This window comes from Hippocampus bargibanti, linkage group LG17 (assembly GCF_051943395.1).
Source record: "Hippocampus bargibanti isolate YZ-2025 linkage group LG17, ASM5194339v1, whole genome shotgun sequence".
Lineage (NCBI taxonomy): Eukaryota > Metazoa > Chordata > Actinopteri > Syngnathiformes > Syngnathidae > Hippocampus > Hippocampus bargibanti.
In genome coordinates this window covers 2,209,184-2,231,920 of record NC_142750.1, presented here as the reverse complement: position 1 = coordinate 2,231,920, position 22,737 = coordinate 2,209,184, and the positions used below count along the sequence as shown (strand labels likewise).

Sequence of the window (22,737 nt, the reverse complement as noted above, 5' to 3'; positions counted from 1 at the left end):
AAAAGGGGTGGGGAAACAAAAGAAGGGGGAGTGGCGGATCGAATGGGGGGAAGTGAGATGACATCACTTGAACATGGTTTCAAATAATCGTTCCCACTTTGGGATGTGATCCGGTTGACCCCTGTGGCGGATTTGGATCACTCTGGATGACAGTGGTACCTTGAATTACAATTTTCATGTGTTCCATCACCAGATTTCAATTAAAATCAACTAAATCATTCTTCCTTATTGAAATGAATTGAAATCACATTAATCGGTTCCAAGCCCTACATCATACCTCAATATTTTGTGTTTTTAAAGAGTAAAAATAAGAGTAAAACTATAAAATTGGATGAAAATTTCCTGAAATCAAAAGTCACACACTGTGAAGTCCATTTTCCAAGGTACTACTGTACATTTCAAGTGATCGAAGCTCATTTATTCCCCAAATATTTGAAACACATTCAACTTTAATTGGAACAGGAGGCTACTTCAGTCTCAAACACCCCATGGAGGTACACTTGCAGTTTATTTCTGTATTTTTATATTTTTGTTTTCACGACATTTAAGCGACTGTGACCTTGAGAGTTTTGAAAGGCGATTATAAGTGAAATTATTATTATTATTATTATTATTATTATTATTATTATTATTATTATTATTTTAAACTTTATTATTTTAAATTTTAAAATTTGCTAGCTATTTGCTATCTATTAGCCATCTGGCTGGCTGGGTAGCTATCTAGCTAGCTATCCACTATCTTGCTGGGTATCTGTCGTCCATCGATTGGCTAGCTAGCTTAGAAATGAAATGTATTATAATGACCAAGAGGACCCCCCCCCCAAAAAAAAATGCCTTTAAGTCCAGCGGGTATGTCGCATCTCTAAGTGCACGAAACAAGTTATGAACTTAAAAATGATATTTTGCCGACAGCCCGCCCCACGGGGGCTTTAAGACAAGCAATTTTCGTCGTATGTCTCTATCATGGCGCTTTAGCTTTAATTAAGAAAACAAGGATACGATATCGTCCGACAACGTCACCCGGAGGAAAACTCGAAAACTCATTAAAATCGGAGCATCTCTGAAGGCCAAATGAAGGCACAGTGTTTAGAGTTTAGGGAAATATGTAAAACACAATGGGGTCAAATGATATTTTCGGCTTATGACGCGACCTTTTAACCTGTTTGGGTCAATAGAAGGGACAATGTTGCTCAAATGAGGTTGCAATTTAGAATTTAGGCAAAATTCCGTTATATTAACTCATTCACTGCCATTCACAATTTTTTTTCGGGAATTGAAAATATGACGTAGAGCGCCATTCCCAACTTTTTTTTTCATGCTTGGGTGCCGATAAAGCGCTCGCCGTGGCCTCTTGCAATGTTTTTTTTCTTTTTCACAAGAGGGTAGTATTTCCCTTTTTTCCCATGTTAGCGCTTTGTTCTAGCTTCAGCTGTTGTTAAAGCGCCATATAAAACCAATATGTATTGCATTTTGTACAGTTGCCCCCAGTTCAAGCTCAGACAACTCAGACAGATAATAATTTAGGAATTAACATTTTTTTCTGATGAAAGAAGACAGTCCAAGTTTTTTTACGCTGCATTGAATGTTAATGTAGTCATCAAATTCAATATTCTGTAGGCCCTCATTTCAAACTCATATAACTCCAGATCCATCTAATTTAAGAATTAACAAATGATCGAGTATCAAATTGATTACCGGTAAGTATTTAAATGTTTATGTATCAGAATCAGAAAACCTTTATTCGTCCCACAATGGGGAAATTTGCAATGTATGTATGTAAGTGTATGTAAGTATTTTAATGTTTATGTAGTCCAAAAACTCATTATTCTGTAGGTCGTGGATTTCAAGCGACAATGACAAAAACCCTGGCACTATGGCACAGTGAATGAGTTAATAATCCAATTCCACAAAATTGATGACCCCAAACTGGAAATTTGACCTGACCCTAACGTTTATTATTGCGGCCAAAGCTTCTCGCAGTCTTTTAGGAGGCTTCAGGTGTACCGAATGAATTGTCTACCCCCCCCCCCCCCCCTTTTTTTTTCGCTCATCCCATCGTTCGCTCACATTTTTTGCACGTCTGGCAGTGAATGAGTTAAAAAAAATTGCAGTTCACTCCAGGATAGGTTTAATTTGAGACTGAGCCCCGTGAGCATGCAGACAAAAGTGACGGACGTTCATACGACGGTGAACACAGAGTATTGGACAAATAAAATAATGTGACAATGGAGGGACAGATGGTCGATGGCTGGACAGACAATCTGCAAAGGAATTAATGAAACGCATCGGTGGGAAGGACGAAAATTGATGATGAAGACATTTCCACACACATAAGTGGGAGTGACAGTCAAAAAAGCCAAACAAGTCGGTCAGACGTTGGGTCCGATTACAGCACAACAAATAATTATCTGGAGATCATCCCAGCAGTTAGCCGTTAGCCGTCAACGTCACTGCACTACTGTCGATCCAGCACTTCAAAATTGTAGCATGGGAGTCCGCACCAACAAGTACAACAGTTTAGCACACAAAACGTGTACGTTAGATTAGATTAAATGAGCCTATATTTGTCTCACAGTGGGGAAATTTACATTTCACAGCGGGCAAAAACAAAATACAGGAGCAGCTGTAAAGGCAGCCACTCTCGCGGCGCCATCTTGAAGTCAAAATAACACGAAAACACATTCATTCAATCTGAAGCACTTTCTGCATCCGCTAAGCAGTTCTAGATGAAAGGGGAGAGGATCAAAGCCTCCTTTTTACCAGTAGATCAGAGACATCATGGTGGAACGTGCACGTCCGCTACAAGCTAAATGTTGAAAGCAAACACGCAGCTGTAGCATCCATTGACGAAAAAAAGATTGTCACATCTCCTGTCCCACGTAAATCCGCATCAATTCCAAGCTGCGACAAATCCACATACGCAGTAGCTCAGCACACTTTTATCCTTGATACATTCATACAGCGATACCTCAACTTACGAACGCTTTACCTTACGAGCTTTTCTCATTACGAACATTAAATTCGCGAGAATATAATCTTGGCATACGAACAAGTTTTCGGGAAACACACGGAGCGCCACAATGGCTGGCGGACTAGTTTTCCACACCCACTTTTTTTTTTTGAGGCACTCAGTGCAGATGTGGTTTGTTATCGAGTGGAGTGAAAAAGACCCCAGCACAGGCTAGTGTTAAGCCAAAGAGGACACAAAAGTAAATTACGGTCGAGCAGAAGGAGATCAGCGAAAAACACAAACGACATATTGAAGAAAATAAAGCCTTTTTTTGGTGCGTTTTATAGTGCGTAAAATCCGCTACTTTCGTCAAACTTACAGCTTTGGGTTTGAACGGCGGCTGCACTTCCTTGTTCTCCAATTTCTCCCAGTCCATATAACGGAAGAAGCTGTGGTCCCTGATGTCTCGCTCGCCCTCCGGAGCGCAGCCGAGCCGTTTGGCGGGATGCTTTGTCATCAACTGGCCGGACAGAGTGGAAAAATAATGAGGATTAGTTTTTTTCTGCTCTCACGTGGATTTGTCTGTTACAGTGATACCTTGGCTTACGAACTTAATTGATTCCCAGAGTGTGTAAGGCAAAAAGTGTGCATCCCAAAAATTAATTTCCCATAAGAAACCATTAGAATGACAATAATCCGTTTCCATGTCCCCATAAAACATAATTATCAACTAAATAAGCCTTAAAACTACACACAATATACCTTATTTTATGTATAATAAATATGCTATGTTATTATAATTAAAGAAATAAACTGTAGTGTGTAATAAATTCATTTTATTTACCTTCGTGATGGTCGTTGATGGCTTGATGGAATGGAGTGGCAAGTTGCATGAAACACTAGATGAGGAACGTAGCCTTCTTCTTCACCATCTTGAGAAATGATCCATTGCAGGTGCTTTCTCTGCCATAATTTTACCTTGTTCCTCATCAATTGTGTTCTGTTTAGCTGGGTTGATAGCTTTTTGTATCAAGTGTTCCCTGATTGATGGGAATTTTAACCTTGTCGACTACACTCTGCCTTTGATCTATCATAGTTGAAATCAGTCCAAATTTCATTGTTTTCTCTTTAATTCCAAACATTTATTTCCCATAAGAAACCATTACAATGAGAACAATTCGTTCCCAGGTCCCCATCAAACATAATTTTCGACAAAATAAGCCTTAAAACGACACCAAATATACCTTATTTTATGTCTATGACTTCAAGATGGCGCCACGAGAGTGTATTTTGTTTTTCTACTTCCTTCTTTCCTTTCCCTTTCATAACTTTTATTATTATTATTATTTAAATAAACAAACAAAACCCGAACAAATTCAGGAATGGCGCTCTCCCTCATATATTCAAGTCCCGAATAAATGTGTAAATGACAATGACTAAGTTAAGCATTCCTTCCTTTCCTGGTGAGAAGCGTTCCACTCTCGATGAACTTAAGTGAGCAAGCACTCCGAAGCCTGCAGATAACAACTGTTATTTTTGCGTCCGCCTTGGCATTCCCGCGGGCAAAATGAAAGACCACTTATGATGTCTGTCCAAACCAAAGCGTAAATAAAGGCAAGCAGGCCGGTGACGTCAGTGTGGACGAGCCCGTTTGTGGAGGTGGGGGGCGCGAACCCCCCCAAGGAGCGGCAGTCATAGTTCATTACATTAAAAACTAAAATAGCATTTTTCACGGGTCAGTCAACCGGGCACACGGCATCGCAGACGTGCGCCCACAAGCGCCAGGTGGGCCGCTCGTGCTTCCGATTTCATTTTCTTAAATCAACACAAAAATATATAATATGACAGATAAAACTGTTCGCTGGCATCTCACTGCACCTGGGCCAGTGGATAAAAGTTTGGGTGCGTGTGCATCCATCCACCCACCCAAAAATATGCATCCAACCATCTATCCATTCAAACATCTATCCATCCATCAATTCAACCACCCAAAAATCAATTCATCCATCATATTCACCTATCATATCCATCTATCATCCGTCTATCCATCCATCCACCCAAAAAATCAATCCATCCATCATATCCATCCATGCATTCATCCACCCAAAAAGCTATCCATACATCCATCCACCATATACATCCATCTATCATCCATCCATCCACCTATCCATCCATGCATTCATCCAGCCAAAAACCCATTATCCATCCATCCATCCATCCATCATACCCATGCATCCATTGATCACCCAAAAATCCATCCATCCAACGACCCATTCATCCACCCATACATCCATCCATCAAATCCATCCATTCATTCATCCACCCATACATCCATCCATCAAATCCATCCATTCATTCATCCATCCAAAAAGCTATCCATACATCCATCCACCATATACATCCATCTATCATCCATCCATCCATCCATCCATCCACCTATCCATCCATGCATTCATCCAGCCAAAAACCCATTATCCATCCATCATATTCATCCATCATATCCATCCATCCATCCACCTATCCATCCATGCATTCATCCAGCCAAAAACCCATTATCCATCCATCCATCCATCCATCATACCCATGCATCCATTGATCACCAGAAAATCCATCCATCCAACGACCCATTCATCCACCCATACATCCATCCATCAAATCCATCCATTCATTCATCCATCCAAAAAGCTATCCATACATCCATCCACCATATACATCCATCTATCATCCATCCATCCATCTATCATCCATCCATCCACCTATCCATCCGTGCATTCATCCAGCCAAAAACCCATAATCCATCCATCATATTCATCCATCATATCCATCCATCCATCATACCCATGCATCCAATGATCACCCAAAAATCCATCCATCCAATGACCCATTCATCCACCCATACATCCATCCATCAAATCCATCCAATCATTCATCCACCCAAAATTCTATCCACCACATTCATCCATCCAACTACCCATCCATTCATCCAAAAATCCATCCATCCATACATCCACCCAAAAATCCATCCATCCATCATATTCATCCATCCATCCAAAAATCCATCCATCCATCCATTCATCCACCCAAAAATTAATCCATCCATCTATCCACCCATCATATCCATCCATCCACCCAAAAATCCATCCATCCATCCATCCATCATATCCATCCATCCATTCATCCACCCATCCAAAAATCCATCCATCCATCCATCCAACTACCCATGATGATATTTCATACCATGTTGCACCCAAGTTGTTGTTTTTTTGCTCCCTATAATTCACTTTATCTCAAAGCTCTTAATATATTCACTGATGACAATACACTTTTCTATCTACACTCCCTCCCCCCATCTGAAGCATGCGCCATGTGCATTTCCAAGTCACCTCTTCTCTGTAAGATAAGCGAACAAAATAACGGCCTTTTGCTCGCATCATCACATTTTTTTGTCTTCTCCCAGCAAAACTTTACTAACTCAATCATTTAAACGAGTCCAGCGTCGTATTTCCATCGACGCTCTCTCGCATCTTTCCGCCATTAGTGCCGCTTCAATTCATAAAAATCTTCATCCCGTGTGGCCGGCGCCAGAGCACGCACGCATACGCGGCGGCGACATTGTGTCGGAACAAACGTGTTCAATTAGCCTTCGCTGTAAAGTCATGTGACGTTAAATATGGCGGACAGAAACGTCATGACTGTGGAAAATATACCAGCGGATGAGTGTTTTGAGTATACGCATGCGCGCGCACACGTGTGTAACCCATTGCTGACTATGAAATATAGATGTTAGCTCGGATAGAATCAGGGGAGTGGAAACATCTCTTATGGCTTCTTTTACACACATTGTACATGCGCATTGAAAAAAACCATGTGCGCACTAAGGACGATTTTACCCGCCGTTTTATTTTTATCGTTATTTCTTCCACTTCTGTAAAGGTGAGGAAACTAGTACGATGTCATTGTACAGAGTCGACTTCGAATGAATCACACTATATATATATATATATATTTAGATATATATATATAAATATATATATATATTTATATATATATATAATAATATATATATATATATATATAAATATATATAATATATATATATATATATATATATATATAATAATATATATATATTTATAATATATATATAAATATATATATATATAATATATATCTAAATATATTTATATAATATATATATATATATATATATATATATATATATATATATATATATATATATATATATATATATATATATAAATATATATAATGTGTGGCTGCCGCTGCACACCCGCAGAAAAAATATTCTGACTGTAAAGTGTCCTTGAGTGTTGAGGCGCTTATAAATGAAATGTATTATATATATATATATATATAAACCAATATGTATGTTCCTGAAGGTGGAACAAAGGGGAAGGCTGCCCCCTTGTGGAAGGGAAAAATATTGCCAGAAGTCTAGCCAGGGTTACTGTAGAGAGAGTTAATGCCGACGGGGGAAGAGGCTTTTTAAACGTCAGCTGGATTTGGTGCGCATGGATCGGTAGCACCTGCCTGACAGGAGTCGCTGGAAAAGGTGGTGGACAGGGTGCGGAGGGTCCAGTAGGACTCAAATTTCAAATAAATATCATCTCCGCCCAAATTTCTTTTTGTAGATTTTATTATCAAGGTGGGACCCTGGTCGGAGGGTGCGTCATGGTAAATATATGGCGGTTGATGCAAACACTCACCCCTTTACAGATCGCCACAGCCTCCTTGGACATTGACTTGGGATAGGAGACGTGGTGCTCCATGATGGACTGAAATAACTCGTCCTCGTCCTCACCGTCGAAAGGAGGCTGGGGGACAGAGCGAAGACAGAATAAATTCGCAGATTGTCATCCGGTTGAGTGCAAATGTGAAAAAAAGAAAAACAAGTGACTCTAATCCGCATTTGAAATGTCAGAATGTCATTTGAAAATACATAAAACAATTCTCTTAATGCAACCCAAATGGGATGTGCAGAATTTGAAAACGAAAATCTCATCATAATTATGAACGCTTGACGAAGGGGAAAAAAACTCATTAAGGAATTTCATTTCGTAATTCAATTTCTCATAACACTGTGAAATATTGATGGCAACAAAAAGCATCAGTTACTTTTTTAATTGTTATGATTCTTATTATTTTCTCATGGTTGCAATTGGCTTATTCCTGCCATCACATCAACTCATTCACTGCCAGACGATATGCAAAAATCGGAAGATTCATTTATCTATCTATCTATCTATCTATCTATCTATCTATCTATCTATCTATCTATCTATCTATCTATCTATCTATCTATCTATCTAGCTAGCTAGCTAGCTAGCTAACTTGTCCTGTGACTGTGAAGTGACCTTGAGAGAAAGGCGCTTATAAATGAAATGTATTATTATTATTATATTAAATGTGTCCAGTCCAGTGCCAGGGTTTTTGTCACTGTCACTCAAATTCCACCACCAGTTTCAGGACTACATAAACATTCAAAACAGTGTAAGAAACCTTAGACTATCTGCTGTCATCAGAAAAAAAACCCGCTAATTCCTAAATGATATGGGCCTGGAGTTATATGAGCTTGAAATGAGGGCGTCTAGAAAATACAATGCAATACAACCATGTTGTGAAAGCGTGATATAAATTAGGATGTATTGTATTGTATTGTATTGTATTGTATAAATTCGAGAATGGCAATGAATGAGTTAAATACATAAATACAACTCCAAAATAAATATAAAATATAATAAAAACATCAAATTAAAAGTGATTTTTAACATCAGTATAAAGTAGAAACCTTGGACTGTCTTCTTTCATCAGAAAAAAAAGTTAATTCCTAAGTTATATGGATCTGGAGTTATCTGAGCTTGAAATGGAGGCAGATGAACAAAATACAACACATATATTGGTTTATATAGCACTTTAACGACAGCGGAAGCTGGAACAAAGCGCTAACATGGAAAAAAGGGAAATGCTGCCCCCTTGTGGAAGGGGGAAAAAAACATTGCCAGAGGTCTGACCAGCGCTTTACAAATTCAGGAATGCCTTTCTACGTCATATTTTCAAATCGTAAATTTATTCAGGGATGGCAGTGAATGAGTTAACATGAAACTGAAAAACAAAATGGATGCTCACACACCTCCCCCGCCAACATTTCATAAAGCAGAACTCCAAAAGCCCACCAATCGACGGATTTCCCGTAAGGCTGGTAAGCGATGATCTGAAATAGAAAGATTGATGGTCATGTTACTTACTGAAGGAATAAAAAGTGACAGAGAAATTGATCCGTAGTACGTTTTCGAAATATCTACCTCTGGTGCGATGTAGTCAGGTGTTCCACAGAAGGTCTTGGTGGTGACTCCGTCGTTCATATTTTCTTTGCACATGCCAAAGTCGGCTATTTTAATGTGGCCCTCGCTATCCAGCATCACGTTGTCCAGCTTGAGGTCTCTGGGGTTCAAATTCGGAAATGGAACAGGAAATGGATTGGAGTTCACAAACTGGTGTTTTTTTTACAGATTTTTTTTTTTTAATTTAATTAATTAAATAAAAACCTATTGCATCTATGTTATTAAATTAAGTTAAATAATCACCCCACAAAAATGTACATTTAGATGCAATATTTTATTTAATTGAAAATACATCATGTGGCAATTTTGTATAATAGCATTAAAAAAAGAATGACATTTTGTTATTTTGTTAATATATATCAAGAACTTTTTCCCATTTATCAATTTTAAAAGTTAAACATGAAATGCATTATTATTATTATCATCATTATTATCGTTATTATCATCATTATTGCCGCTATTATCATCATTACTACCATTATTATTATTATTATGATTATTATCGTTATTTTCATCATTATTATCGTTACTATCATCATTATTGCCGCTATTATCATAATTATTACCGTTATCATTATTATTGTTATCATTATTATTGTTATCATAATAATAATAATAATAATTATTATTATTATTATTATTATTATTATTAACGTTATTACTATTATCATTATTATTGTTATTATTATCATAATAATAATAATAATAATAATAATAATAATTATTATTATTATTATTGTTATTACTATTATCGTTATTATCATCATCAATATTCTTTATGCACATTTATAAATGAAATGTATTATTATTATTATTATTATCAGAACGTTCTTCATCATCAAGTATTCTTTATACACAAGGATAAATGCTTCATTTAGAACACGCTGCACTAGTATTATTATTACTATTTGCGCTATTATTATCATCATTATTATTATCATTATTATCATCATTATCATCATCATCATAATTATTATCATTATTCTCATCGTTATTATCATTATTATAATCATTATTATCATTATTATCGTTAGTATCATTGTAGCTAGCTGGCTCGCTTTCTATCTATTTGAGTTACTGCCGGGTTGAGTGAATGCTAGCGCATGTGGCTTCCGCTGCTCACCCACAGAAAAAACTGTTCAAGTGATTGAGAGTTTTGAAAGGCGCGTATAAATGATATTATTATTATTATTAATTATTATTATTGTCATTATTATCATTATCATTATTATGAGTATTATAAATGTCTCCTGCCATGAGCAAAAAGTCCAACACGTTTTTTTGGGCGAGTCCAGTCCAGTCCAGTCAGGTCAGCGTGAATATTATCGATTCCTTGTCTGGTGCTTCCGGGACCTTACCTGTAAATGATGCCCTTTTGATGCAGGAAGAACAATCCGATGGCGATCTCGGCGGCGTAGAATCTACAAAAGAAAACAACAGAAAAGCAACCTTAATTAGAAAGAGACTGAAAGGAAAGCACACGTGTGTCTGTCTACAAAAAAGGTCATCGCTGTCTCTTCCAGGCCGAGCTGATAAGATCAACGATCTGGACGCGCTGACCGCGCGGTCAACGCCGTCCGAGAAAAGGGTATTTCTCGGGCCGCGCCCCATCGACATTGTTGTCGACAAATGTGCTTGTAAAAGACTTCGGGAGGCATTTGCAGCGCGTGCAAAAGGGCTGACGCGTGTGCACGAGCCATTTGCTGCTTAATCTGTGAACGGAACGATACCCGCACAAATGCTCACATGACCTTAGATACGCATTTCAGTCGTCCTTTTTTGATGAAAACATGGACAAGGTTTCGGGCCGGAGGGAATCAAATATTGTCTGTCGATAGGAAAGGAATCATCACTTAAATTATATTCTTTAGCAGTCGTACAAAGGCCCTGATTTACTCAGATTATAATATGACATACATGTGACAACATTTAATGGGTAGCAATCTGGGTAGCAATTTGTGCCGGCTAGCTATCTAACTAGCTATCTGGATAGTGATGGATGGATAGCTAGCTGATAGGTAAGTAGCTAGCTGATAAATAGCTCAATAGCTAGCTAGCTAGCTGGATGGATGGATAGCCTGATAGATAGCTAGATGGATAGCTAGCTAGATAGATAGCTAGCGATGGATAGCGATGGATGGATAGCTAGCTGATAGGTAAATAGCTAGCTGATAAATAGCTCGATAGCTAGCTAGCTAGATGGATAGCCTGCTAGATAGCGAGATGGATAGCTAGCTAGCTAGACAGAGATATCTAGCGATGGATAGCGATGGACAGCTAGCTGATAGGTAAGCAGCTAGCAGGATGAGCTTTTCAAAACACGTCTGCGTAAGCTCTCAGTCGTACAGGAATGTTCCATCGATGAAAAGGTTTCTTCAGCCGTCATCTGTACTTCTTTGAAGGTGTCGGACGTTTCGCTTCTTATCCAAGAAACTTCGTCAGCAAACCAAAGTCTTACTGGTAGTTTCAGCCCTATATATATATATATATATATATACACCTTCAAAGAAGTACAGATGACGGCTGAAGAAACCTTTTTCAAAACAGTTTGGACGAGTCCATTTTTATTTCCTACTCACACAGCGTGGGGCTCTTTGAACCTGCCGACCTGCTGAATCTGATACATGAGATCGCCGCCATTGATGAACTCCATCACGAAGTACAAGCGGTCCTGTCGGGAGGGAAGGGGGAGAAAAAAGGTTAAAAAGAGGTTTCGGGGGGTGGGAAAAAGTATCACAACAGCATGCGATGGGGCCTAATGGTAGTCATGAGAAAAGATGGATGACATCGGGAGCGAAAATGGACAGATAAGGACTTCTTAACTCTTCTGTTGAGGCATTGCAGTCATATCAATTTAAGACGCCTAAGTCTTCCATTATAGCAACAGAAATTGCCAATAAGGACTACTGGATGTGTTCAGGTGTGAAGGAGATTTCCTGTGTGTGTGTGTGTGTGTGTATCACTATTATCCAGTGCATGTCAATCCTAGGCCTTCAGTAGTGCTACTTCTGAATCACTCCGCGATTATGGTATGATTTACGAAACGGCGCACTTGCTTTCAACATTTAGCTTGTAGTAGACATTCCACCGTGACGTCCCTGAGCCACTGCTGAAAAGGACGCTTTGATCTTCTCTTCTTTCATCTAGAATTGCTTCATGTCACAAAGAGGGTACAGCAAGTGCTGAAGAATGAATGACTTTGTGTTGTAATATTATTTGTTATTTCGTGTTTTTTTTTTTTTTTTTTTTTACTTTAAGATGGCGCCGCGAGAGTGGCTGCCTTTCCTAAGCTCCTGTATTTTGTTTTTCTATTTCTTTTTTTCCTTTCCTCTTCCTTTCATAACTTTGCTGCTGTCAAATGTAAATTTCTCCACTGCGAGACGAATAAAGGTACATCCAATTCAATGATCTCTGATTATTATTATTATTAATAGTGGCGGACTGTCGGGGCCTGCAAGGCCTTCTCTGCTGGCCTAAAAAATATCTGAATCACAGACAGATGTGGATTATATATTGTCCATGAATTCTTATGAAATAATTCCAAATTGTCTTTCAGCTTCCTTTCATTAATACATTTCATTTCTAAGCGCCTTTCAATACTCTCAAGATCACTTTACAGTCACAGGATAACATTTTCTGTGGGTGAGCAGCGGCAGCCACATGCGCCCGTGTTCACTCAACCCGGAAGTTACTCAAATAGAAAGAAAGCTAGCTAGCTAGCCAATAGATAGTCAGCCAGGTAGCTATATAGCTATTAGATAGCTAGATAATAGTAATAACAGTAATAATAATAATAATAATAAATTTCATTTCTAGGCCCCTTTCAAAACTCTCAAGGTCACTTTACAGTCACAGGATAAGTTTTTCTGTGGGTGAGCAGCGGCAGCCACACGCACCAGCGTTGATTCAACCCAGAAGTAAATAGATAGAAAGCCAGCTAGCCAGCTAATAGATAGCCAACAGATAGATAGCTAGCCACTTTGATAGCAAGATAGCATTATCTGATAAATTCAGGTTTTAAAATGAATTAAATAAATGAAATAAATGTTAGCGTACCGTGAGCTTATAGCATGCGTGTTTTTTTTTTCAATGATCAAAATATACGACGACACATGACAAACTGACGATGAATACGAATGCGTTGGAGGCGCCTGTAAGGGAAGCAAGCTGCTGAGAGGAGAATTAACGCTGCAGAGGATTAACACATTCCTTCCGCTGCGTCGAGCGCGTGCGCGCCGCCGTGCGTCAATTCGATTAGCATTGAGCAACCACCGCCAGCAAACTCCCACGCATATTATTCTCGCCGCTCAAGACACATATGAAAGTATGTGAATGAAATGTATTATTATTATTATTATTATTATTATTATTATTATTATTATTATCTATTAGCTATCTGGCTGGCTAGCTAGCTATCTAGCTGGATATCTACTACATATATAGCTATCTAGCTGGCTGGCTATCTATTAGCTATCTATATGCTAGCTAGCTTTCTATCTATTTGAGTTACGTCCGGGTTGAGTGAACGCTAGGGCGTGTTAGGCTAGCTAGATAGCTTTCTATCTACATGATCTTTAAGGATGTTCATTGTTTGTTCCGCCATTTTGTTTCACGTCTCAAGTACTAATAGCTATCTATCCGCTAGTTAATATCTATCTATTCGCTGGCTATTCGCTAGCTATTATCTATCTATTTGCTAGCTATTAGCTATATATTCGCTATCTAGCTAGCTTGTTATCTTAACATTTTAACTCGTTCACTGCCGGACGATGTACAAAAATGTGTCCACTCCAGTGCCAGGGTTTTTGTCATTTTCATTCAAATTGCAGGAACCACAGAATTATAATAATAATAATAAATATAATAATAATAATAATAATAATACATTTCATTTATAAACGCCTTTGAAAACTCTCAAGGTCACTTTACAGTAACAGGATAAGTTTTTTTTCTGTGGGTGAGCTGCGGCAGCCACATGCGCCAGCATTCACTCAACCCGGAATAACTCAAATAGATAGAAAGTTAGCTAGCTGGCTAAAAATCAGTACTTTTAAGGCATAAGGTAATGCACATCGAAAAGTACAATGATGTTTATGGGATGCGGTAAAGGGCTCCAATGGAAGAAAGATACATTGGCGCTGAGCGCCAATGCGTATGTGAAACTGTCGCGGCTTAGAATTGAAGTGGATTTACGTGGGACAGGAGGTTTCGAGACGGTCTCTTTTTGACAATGGATGCTCCAGCTTCATGTTTGCTTTTAGGACTACATCAACATTCAATTCAGCATTAGAAACCTTAGAGGCTCTTTTTAAAATTCGGGAATGGCATTGAAGGGGTTAAGAAAACCTCCGGCGACGCCCTACCATGGTTTGGAAAGTGGAGTGCAACTGCGTTAAGAAGGGCGGCTTTCCCGACAGTCCCAACACTCTCTTCTCCACCATGGTGCACTCCACGTCGTCATCCTGGATCACCACGTCCTTCTTCAGGATCTTGATTGCGTACAGATCTTCGGTGCCTTTGTGCTCGGCAAGCATCACCTGAAAAATAAGAAGACACAAATATATTTTATATTATGAGACTTGAAACTGCATGAAGGGGTCGAAAACTATTCCTTAAAGGACAACCGACACCTCCGGACAAGTTGCGTCCATAATTTGTAAAATCACTTCAATTGACTTCCACTGACCGCATTTTACAAATATTCCACTGCATATAGCTATATTTTACATTTTAAGCCATTATTTTGATTCTGGAGCAAGGCAGTTTGTGAAGAAGTTTCCTGATGTGACGTCACGAACTGGGGGGCGGGACTTTTTGAATCTCTCCAGTTTTGAGCTCATTACTGGCAGTTTTGGGACACGTTAAGTCATTTTATTTTTATGTATTCATTTCATTTATAAGCGGCTTTCAAAACTCTCAAGGAAACTTTAAAGTAACAGGATATATTTTTTTTTTTGCAGGTGAGCAGCGGCAGCCACATGCGCCAGCGTTCACTCAACCCGGAAGTTCTTTCAGTATTAGAATGAATAAACAAACCTATAAATATATATACATATATATATATAATATATATACATATATATATAATATATATATATATATATATATATATATATATAAACAAACAAATACATACATAAATAAATACATATATAAATACATAAATAAATACATAAATATATATAAACAAATACATAAACAATTAAATAAATACATATATCAATAAATAAATAAATACATCAACAAACACTTAAATAAATACAGAAATATATATAAACAAACAAATACATACACAATTAAATAAATACATATATCAATAAATAAATAAATACATCAACAAACACTTAAATACATAAATATATATAAACAAAAAAATACATAAACAATTAAATAAATACATATATCAATAAATAAATAAATCAACAAACACTTAAATAAATACATAAATATTCTGTGGGTCGTGGAATTTGAGTGAAAATGACAAAAATCTCAGCACTGGAGTGGACACATTTTTGCGCATGGTCTGGCAGTGACTGATTTAAAAAGCCTTTTCAACAGAAGAAAGCAAAGTGAAGGTGAACAGAAGCATCCATTGTTATGAAGCGCAGGTGAGATGAAGATAAATTGAAGGGAACGAGGCAAAGATGATGTGGCGGCCGCTTGAGCGATGAAAAGTGAGACACGGATGAGCGACTGGCTGACGTGAATGAATTTCAAGAGGGGAGGGGGGTACGAAAACAAGACTGAATGGAGCGACGTGAGCGAGCAAGTAAAGCAGGGGTGTCAAAGTCATTTTTTGCCGCGGGCCACATTGTAGTTATGGTTTCCTCTCGAGGGCCGTTATGAATTCGGGGAACCCATTAGAATATTTAAATCCCTTCAAATATTACATATAGAGCACACAGCAAATTAATGAATAACTCGTTTTCAAATCTGAAGTCAAGAATAATGACTTTTATTGTGGTTGACATCCAAAAATATGACATTTTGGCTCAGATTTTACCAATCATCATGGAATTTAACAAGTTTGATTTGCTTTCGCGGGCCGAAAAAAATGATGTGGCGGGCCAAATTTGGCCCACGGGCCTTGACTTTGACACCTGTGAAGTAAAGGGACACCTTGGCAAGGTGGCGTCGGACATGAATGAATGAGAATCAAGGCAAGCGGGGGAGGAGAGGGGGGAGGATTTTCAAGGGAGGGAGAGAGGGGGAGAAAGTGACAGCTACGCAATGAGACAGGGAACAATTGACTGTGTTTTAGAGCTTGGATGCCTTGTTTCCATGGTAACAGGCAGCCGAATAGAGGGGTCGCGCGCTTTGTCGGAATGCCAAACATGCTTCAAGAGCAAGCGCGGATTTATGAAAAGCACAATATGTGCAGCCTCAGATGACGACGTTGACGTACGCAAACACGCGAGGGAATGTTTCATTTCCAGTCAAGCGCGCCGCTCGCGACGATAAAAGAAGCGCTTGTGATTAGAGCGCTTGGGTTTTGATTGATGTTGTCGCAGAGAATGACGTCAAGATGCATTTTTTGTTTACAACTCAATTATTTTATACATTGAAAACAAAAATAATGAACAAGAATGAAGCATAATGCAGCAACTCTTGATTTCATTGTCATGTACACTTAGCATATTTTATTATTATTATTATTATTATTATCATCTATTAGCCCGGCTAGCTAGCTATCTAGCTGGCAATCTACTACATATATAGCGATTAGCTATCTATATGCTAGCTAGCTTTCTATCTGTTTGAGTTACGTCCGGGTTGAGTGAACGCTGGCGCGTGTTAGGCTGGCTAGCTAGCTAGCTTTCTATCTACATGATCTTTAAGAATGTTCATTGTTCCGCCATTTTGTTTCACGTCTCAAGTACTCATAGCTATCTATTCGCTATCTAATATCTATCTATTAGCTATCTATTTGCTAGCTATTAGCTATATATTCGCTATCTATCAGCTATCTATTTGCTAGCTAGCTAGCTATCTATTAAATCCCCCCCCCCCAGCTTTCAAAATCCCAACATTTTAACTCATTCACTGCCGGACGATGTACAAAAAAAACCCAACATTATTATTATTATTGTTATTATTATTATTATTATCTATTAGCCCGGCTATCTAGCTATCTAGCTGGCTATCTACTACATATATAGCATGATCTTTAAGGATGTTCATTGTTTATTCCGCCATTTTGTTTCACGTCTCAAGTACTCATAGCTATTTATTCGTTATCTAATATCTATCTATTCGCTAGCTATTAGCTATCTATTTGCTAGCTATTAGCTATATATTCGCTATCTATTAGCTATCTATTTGCTAGCTATCTATTAAATTTCCCCCCCCCCCCCCCAGCTTTCAAAATCCCAACATTTTAACTCATTCACTGCCGGACGATGTACAAAAAAAAAAAAAAAACCCATTATTATTATTATTATTATTATTATTATTATTATTATTATTATTATTATTATTATAAATGAGTTCAGGAGTGGCAAGAATACACACATTCAGTATTTGTGTGTTCAAAAAAAAAAAACTTTCCTTCCCACCCCCGGCATAAACTAAGGTTGTGAGAAGCGTTGTTTGAAGTACTTTGGGAGGGAAGGAACGTGACTGTAACTGTGAACAAACTGTAATTGCGAAGTAATGTGGCGAGGCGAAAAGATGGCTGACCTTGCCAAAACTGCCCTTTCCCAGCACCATCAGGAATTCAAAGTCGGACAGCTTCATGCGATCTTGGTTGCCGTTGGAGTCGAAGCGGGCGGCGTTGGCGGATTTGCCTTCCGTGTTCTTGCTCGGACCGATTTTAGCTCTCTGGGATCGAGACGAGAGACAAACGTCAGTCAAGAAGAAAAAGTCAAATCGTCAAGAAACATGTATAAATTGTTATTAATAAATCTTTAATTTCCATATATCTCACTTGCATTTATTGAATTGGATTAACCTTTATGAGTCGCACAGTGGAGAAATTGACATTTCACAGCAGCCAAGTGATGAAAGGAAGAGGAAAGGAAAGGAAGAAGTAGAAAACAAAATACAGGAACTGCTGTAAAGGAAGCCACTCGCGTGGCGCCATCTTGAATGATTTTTGGTAGTTAGTTAATTTAAGCAAAAAAAAAAAAAAAAAACTGAGGCGCCATTTAGGAGCCATAAGAGCCGGATCTTTTTCGTGAGCCGAGCCAAAAAAAACGTCTCTCTGAAAAGAGCCGGAATTCTCATCACGAGCGCACACACACAAACGGACACTCACACCCCTGCAGTGGTGCCAGACTGGATGCTAAGTGTGTGTGCTTGCCAAGCGCTAACAGCGCTAACAAACGCTCCACACGAACGCAGCGAGAGTTAAAAAAGGAATCCCACCTCGAATTTCTGCCGGAGCTCCTCATTGCCCTCCTCCCCCTCGGGCGGAACGGGAACATTAAAATACTCGCCTTCTTCCTGGGAGAGCATCTTAAACCTGAGGGCAGAGCATATTTCCACTTAAATCAAATCCCAATTAGTTGATACAATTTAGACATTAAGTACGGCCATTAAAGTGAGGCTGCCGACAGTTAGTACGCCCCATTTTCAAAGTGTGAAAGAATAATCGGCTCATTATTTGGCAATTCCACTTCTCCTTCATGGTAATCTCGCAAAAGCCCGACAAGAGGAGCCAAGGCGCTTGTGGTTGCAGCCAATCGATGGAAGACAATTTTCACACACAGTGATACCTCGGTTTACGAACTCTTTGGCTTACGAACTTTTCGGTTTGACCAACATTACATATATGAAAATTTTACCTTGGCATACAAACTATTTTTCGGGATACACACAATGAGTGATGTGTCGGTTCGCGAACGAGCCCGTTCTCCTAACAAGAAAATGGTGGCCACTGTTTCTGTCCTCTATTCCCCACCGCCAGTCTTCGGTTAAAGCCACGTGATTGGTCAAGGGAAATAAAATGACGTTATTGTACATTACAGTTTATTTCTTTAATCATCTTACTATAGCACATTTATTAAACAATAAAATAAGGTAGAACAAATAAGTAGAAAATTATGTTTTATGGGGACCTGGGAACGGATTATTCTCATTTTAATGGTTTCCTATGGGAAATTATTTTTTGGGATACACACTTGTCGCCTTACACACTCTGTCTGGGAACCAAGTAAGTGCGTAATCCAAGGTCCCACTGTATGTCTGAATTATTTACGCCGGGGTTTGACATTCATTTACTGGTGGAATGGTGTTTTTTTATATCTGTTTTTGTATTTATCTATTGATTTAAGAGAGTTTTTCTGTGGGTGAGCAGCGTCAGCCACACGCGCCAGCTAGCTAGCTAAGAGTCGCTAAAATAGACAGCCAGCTAGATAGCAAATAGAGAGCTAGCTATCTAGCTTGATAGCTAACAGCCAGATAGCAAATAGAGAGTCAGCTAGCTAGCCGATACCTAAGAGATAGATAAATAGCCAGCCAGCTAGATACCAAATAGAGAACTAGATAGCTAGCTTGATAGCCAGCCAGCTAAATAGCAAATAGAGAGCTTACGTTTACAGGCAAGATACCTGCCATCGCAAAAAATCACAACCGACATTGATTTTTAGCTCCGAAAAGTTCCGAAGATCAAACTGCAGACCACCATTTTACCGCAAATGCTAGCATCTCATTAAACACCGTGACAATGGTGTCAGCAGAAATGAAGGGATGAAAGAAGGTGTGAGAGAGAACACGGTGGAGAGCGAAAACAAGCAATAAAGTGTCGAAAGGGAAGAAGAGATTTTGTCACGGCGGTAAGAAAGGCCCAAACCAAAGCCGTTGTGCCACTGTGCGCTAATAAACAAGGTCACCTTCGCTTTCCCTCCTCCTCGTCCTCCTCCTCCATCTTACCATCCGTCCACTCCCTGTTTTTGCAGCTCCGAGATGCCGAAGGACAGAGATCCCATGAAGTCATTGCGGCTGGTTAGGTCCCAATCCCAAGCCTCCACGGAAAGACGGCGGTCCTTATCGCACTCCTTCAGGTGGCTTGAAGGGAGAAAAAAAACAAAACAAAACAAAACAAAACAAAACAAAACAATGCCCATCAGACAAGGATCAATAGAACTCGCTCTCATCTTATTTCGTGGACACCAGCCAAATATTTGATATTTGCCAAGACTTACTCCATATTTAGATAATATTAAATGAGACGATCCATTATTTGTTTCACAGTACATTTCACAGAAGGAAAAACAAAATAAAGGAGCTGCTGTAAAGGTAGACACTCTCACGCCGCCATCTTGAAGTCAAAAACAAAATAATGTGACAACACAAAAGTCACTGAAACACTTTCTGCGCCATCTTTGCTGTATGAACCAGTTGTAGATGAAAGAGAAGATCAAAGCCTCCTTTTCACCAGTGGATCAGGGACGTCATAGTGAAATGTGCACGTCTGCGACAAGCTAGTAACTGTTTAAAGCAAGCACGAAGCTGTAGCATCCTTTGAGGAAAAGTAATTGTCTCACATCTCCTGTCCCACGTCAATCCGCTTCAATTCCAAGCCGCGACAGTTCCACATATGGCAATAATATATTTTATGTTGATTTTTTTGAGGGGGTGGGGGGGGGGGGGGGCTTCTGGTGTTTGTTTCGTTTACACGGTCTTTAAGGATGTTCATTGATGGTTCCACCATTTTGTTTCATGTCTCAATAGCTAATAGCTATCTATGCGCTAGCTATTAGCTATCTATTTGCAATCTATTTGCTAGCTATTATATTCGCTAGCTATTAGCTATCTATTTGCTAGCTATTGGCTATCTATTCGCGAGCTAATAGGTATGTATTCACGAGATAATAGCTATCTATTCGCTAGCTATTAGCTATCTATTTGCTAGCTATTGGCTATCTATTCGTGAGCTAATAGGTATGTATTCACGAGATAATAGCTATCTATTCGCTAGCTATTATCTATCTATTTGCTGGCTATTATCTATTTGCTAGCTATTATATTCGCTAACTATTAGCTATCTATTTGCTAGCTATTCGCGAGCTAATAGGTATGTATTCACGAGATAATAGCTATCTATTCACGAGATAATAGCTATCTATTCGCTAGCTATTAGCTATCTATTTGCTAGCTATTATATTCGCTAGCTATTAGCTATCTATTTGCTATCTATTCGCGAGCTAATAGCTATCTATTTGCTAGCTATTAGCTATCTATTTGCTAGCTATTAGCTATCTATTCGATAGCTAGCTAGCTTGCTATCTATTTGAGTTACTTCCGGGTTAAGTGAACGCTGACGCGTGTGGTCCAAATAATTCATAATTTAAGACCGTCATCTTCCAGGAAGTCCGCAATGATGATTTATGAAATACATAACGGGATTCAGCGCGGTCGGTAGTAAAGAACCCCAAAAATCAAAACTCTTCTGAATATTCGACGCCAGATGTTGTTATCTAGAGCGCCGGCGGTGACATCCACTTGGAAAGCGGCGCGTCAAAAAAAAAAAAAAAAAAAAGGGGGCTAGCGCTGAGCGAGTGAGTGAGGGACTAAATGAGGAACACAAGATGAAAGAGGAGGCAACTGATCATGTCGGGAAAGAGAGACTGATGGAGGGCAGAGATAGAAAAGCAGTCCTAATTAATAGATGGAAAAAAAAATGATCAAGGGTGGTATAAAAAAATTAATATATATATACATATATATATATAAGGCCTTACAATTTAAAGGTCTCATTCCAGACGGGGTTAAGACAGCATTTAATGGTCTTGGTCTTCTGTTTACTTTCGCTGCGAGGATCCGGGATCAGTTTCAACTTTACGTACGGGTCCGAAAGACCGTTGGGATCCATCGGGACAAGATTCCTGGCCTCTTTGACTGCAGGGAAATAAGAGGGAGAGAAACTGGTTTATGATTTATGAAAAAAAAAAAAAAACAAGTAAAAGTAAAAAAAAAAAAAAAAGGAAACTAAAAACATCGCCAGAGTCCATGGCCAGCACTTTGTCGCCACCAAAGCATGATTAAAAAAAAAAAACAAACACATTTGGTAATGGCGCTATACGTCATATTTTCAATTCTGAAGGAGTTAATTAGTCAATTATGCTATCTCGCTAGCTATCTCGTAAGCTATCTCGCTAGCTATCTGGCTGGCTACCCAGCTAGCTAGCTATTTGGAGTCTATTAGCTATATAGCTATATGGCTGGCTGGCTACCTATCTAGCTAGCTAACTATTAGCTATCTATTGGCTAGCTCACTAGCTTTCTATCTATTTGAGTTACTTCCGGGTTGAGTGAATGCTGGCATGTGTGGCTGCCGCTGCTCACCCACAGAAAAACACATTCTGTGACTATAAAGGGACCTTGAGAGTTTTGAAAGGCGCTTATAAATGAAATGTATTATTATTATTTTTATTTTGTATTATTATTATTAGTGTATTTTTATTGTTGTTATTATTGTTATTA

General features: G+C 38.7%; 1 protein-coding gene across 6 annotated transcripts in view; it reads right to left on the bottom strand.

Annotated features, from left to right (window-relative positions):
- Positions 1-22,737, bottom strand: part of prkcbb (protein kinase C, beta b) — a 57,710-nt gene that overhangs the window by 7,255 nt on the left and 27,718 nt on the right. For all 6 annotated transcript variants that reach the window (XM_089019516.1, XM_089019519.1, XM_089019514.1 and 3 more), the window contains 11 exons: positions 21,996-22,152; positions 20,185-20,319; positions 18,679-18,775; positions 17,992-18,132; positions 14,676-14,849; positions 11,892-11,983; positions 10,671-10,733; positions 9,274-9,412; positions 9,102-9,182; positions 7,678-7,785; positions 3,330-3,470 (listed from right to left, as the gene is read on the bottom strand). In XM_089019516.1, the coding sequence (XP_088875642.1) occupies positions 3,330-3,470; positions 7,678-7,785; positions 9,102-9,182; positions 9,274-9,412; positions 10,671-10,733; positions 11,892-11,983; positions 14,676-14,849; positions 17,992-18,132; positions 18,679-18,775; positions 20,185-20,319; positions 21,996-22,152 (1,328 nt within the window). The remainder of the gene's footprint in view (positions 1-3,329; positions 3,471-7,677; positions 7,786-9,101; positions 9,183-9,273; positions 9,413-10,670; positions 10,734-11,891; positions 11,984-14,675; positions 14,850-17,991; positions 18,133-18,678; positions 18,776-20,184; positions 20,320-21,995; positions 22,153-22,737) is intronic.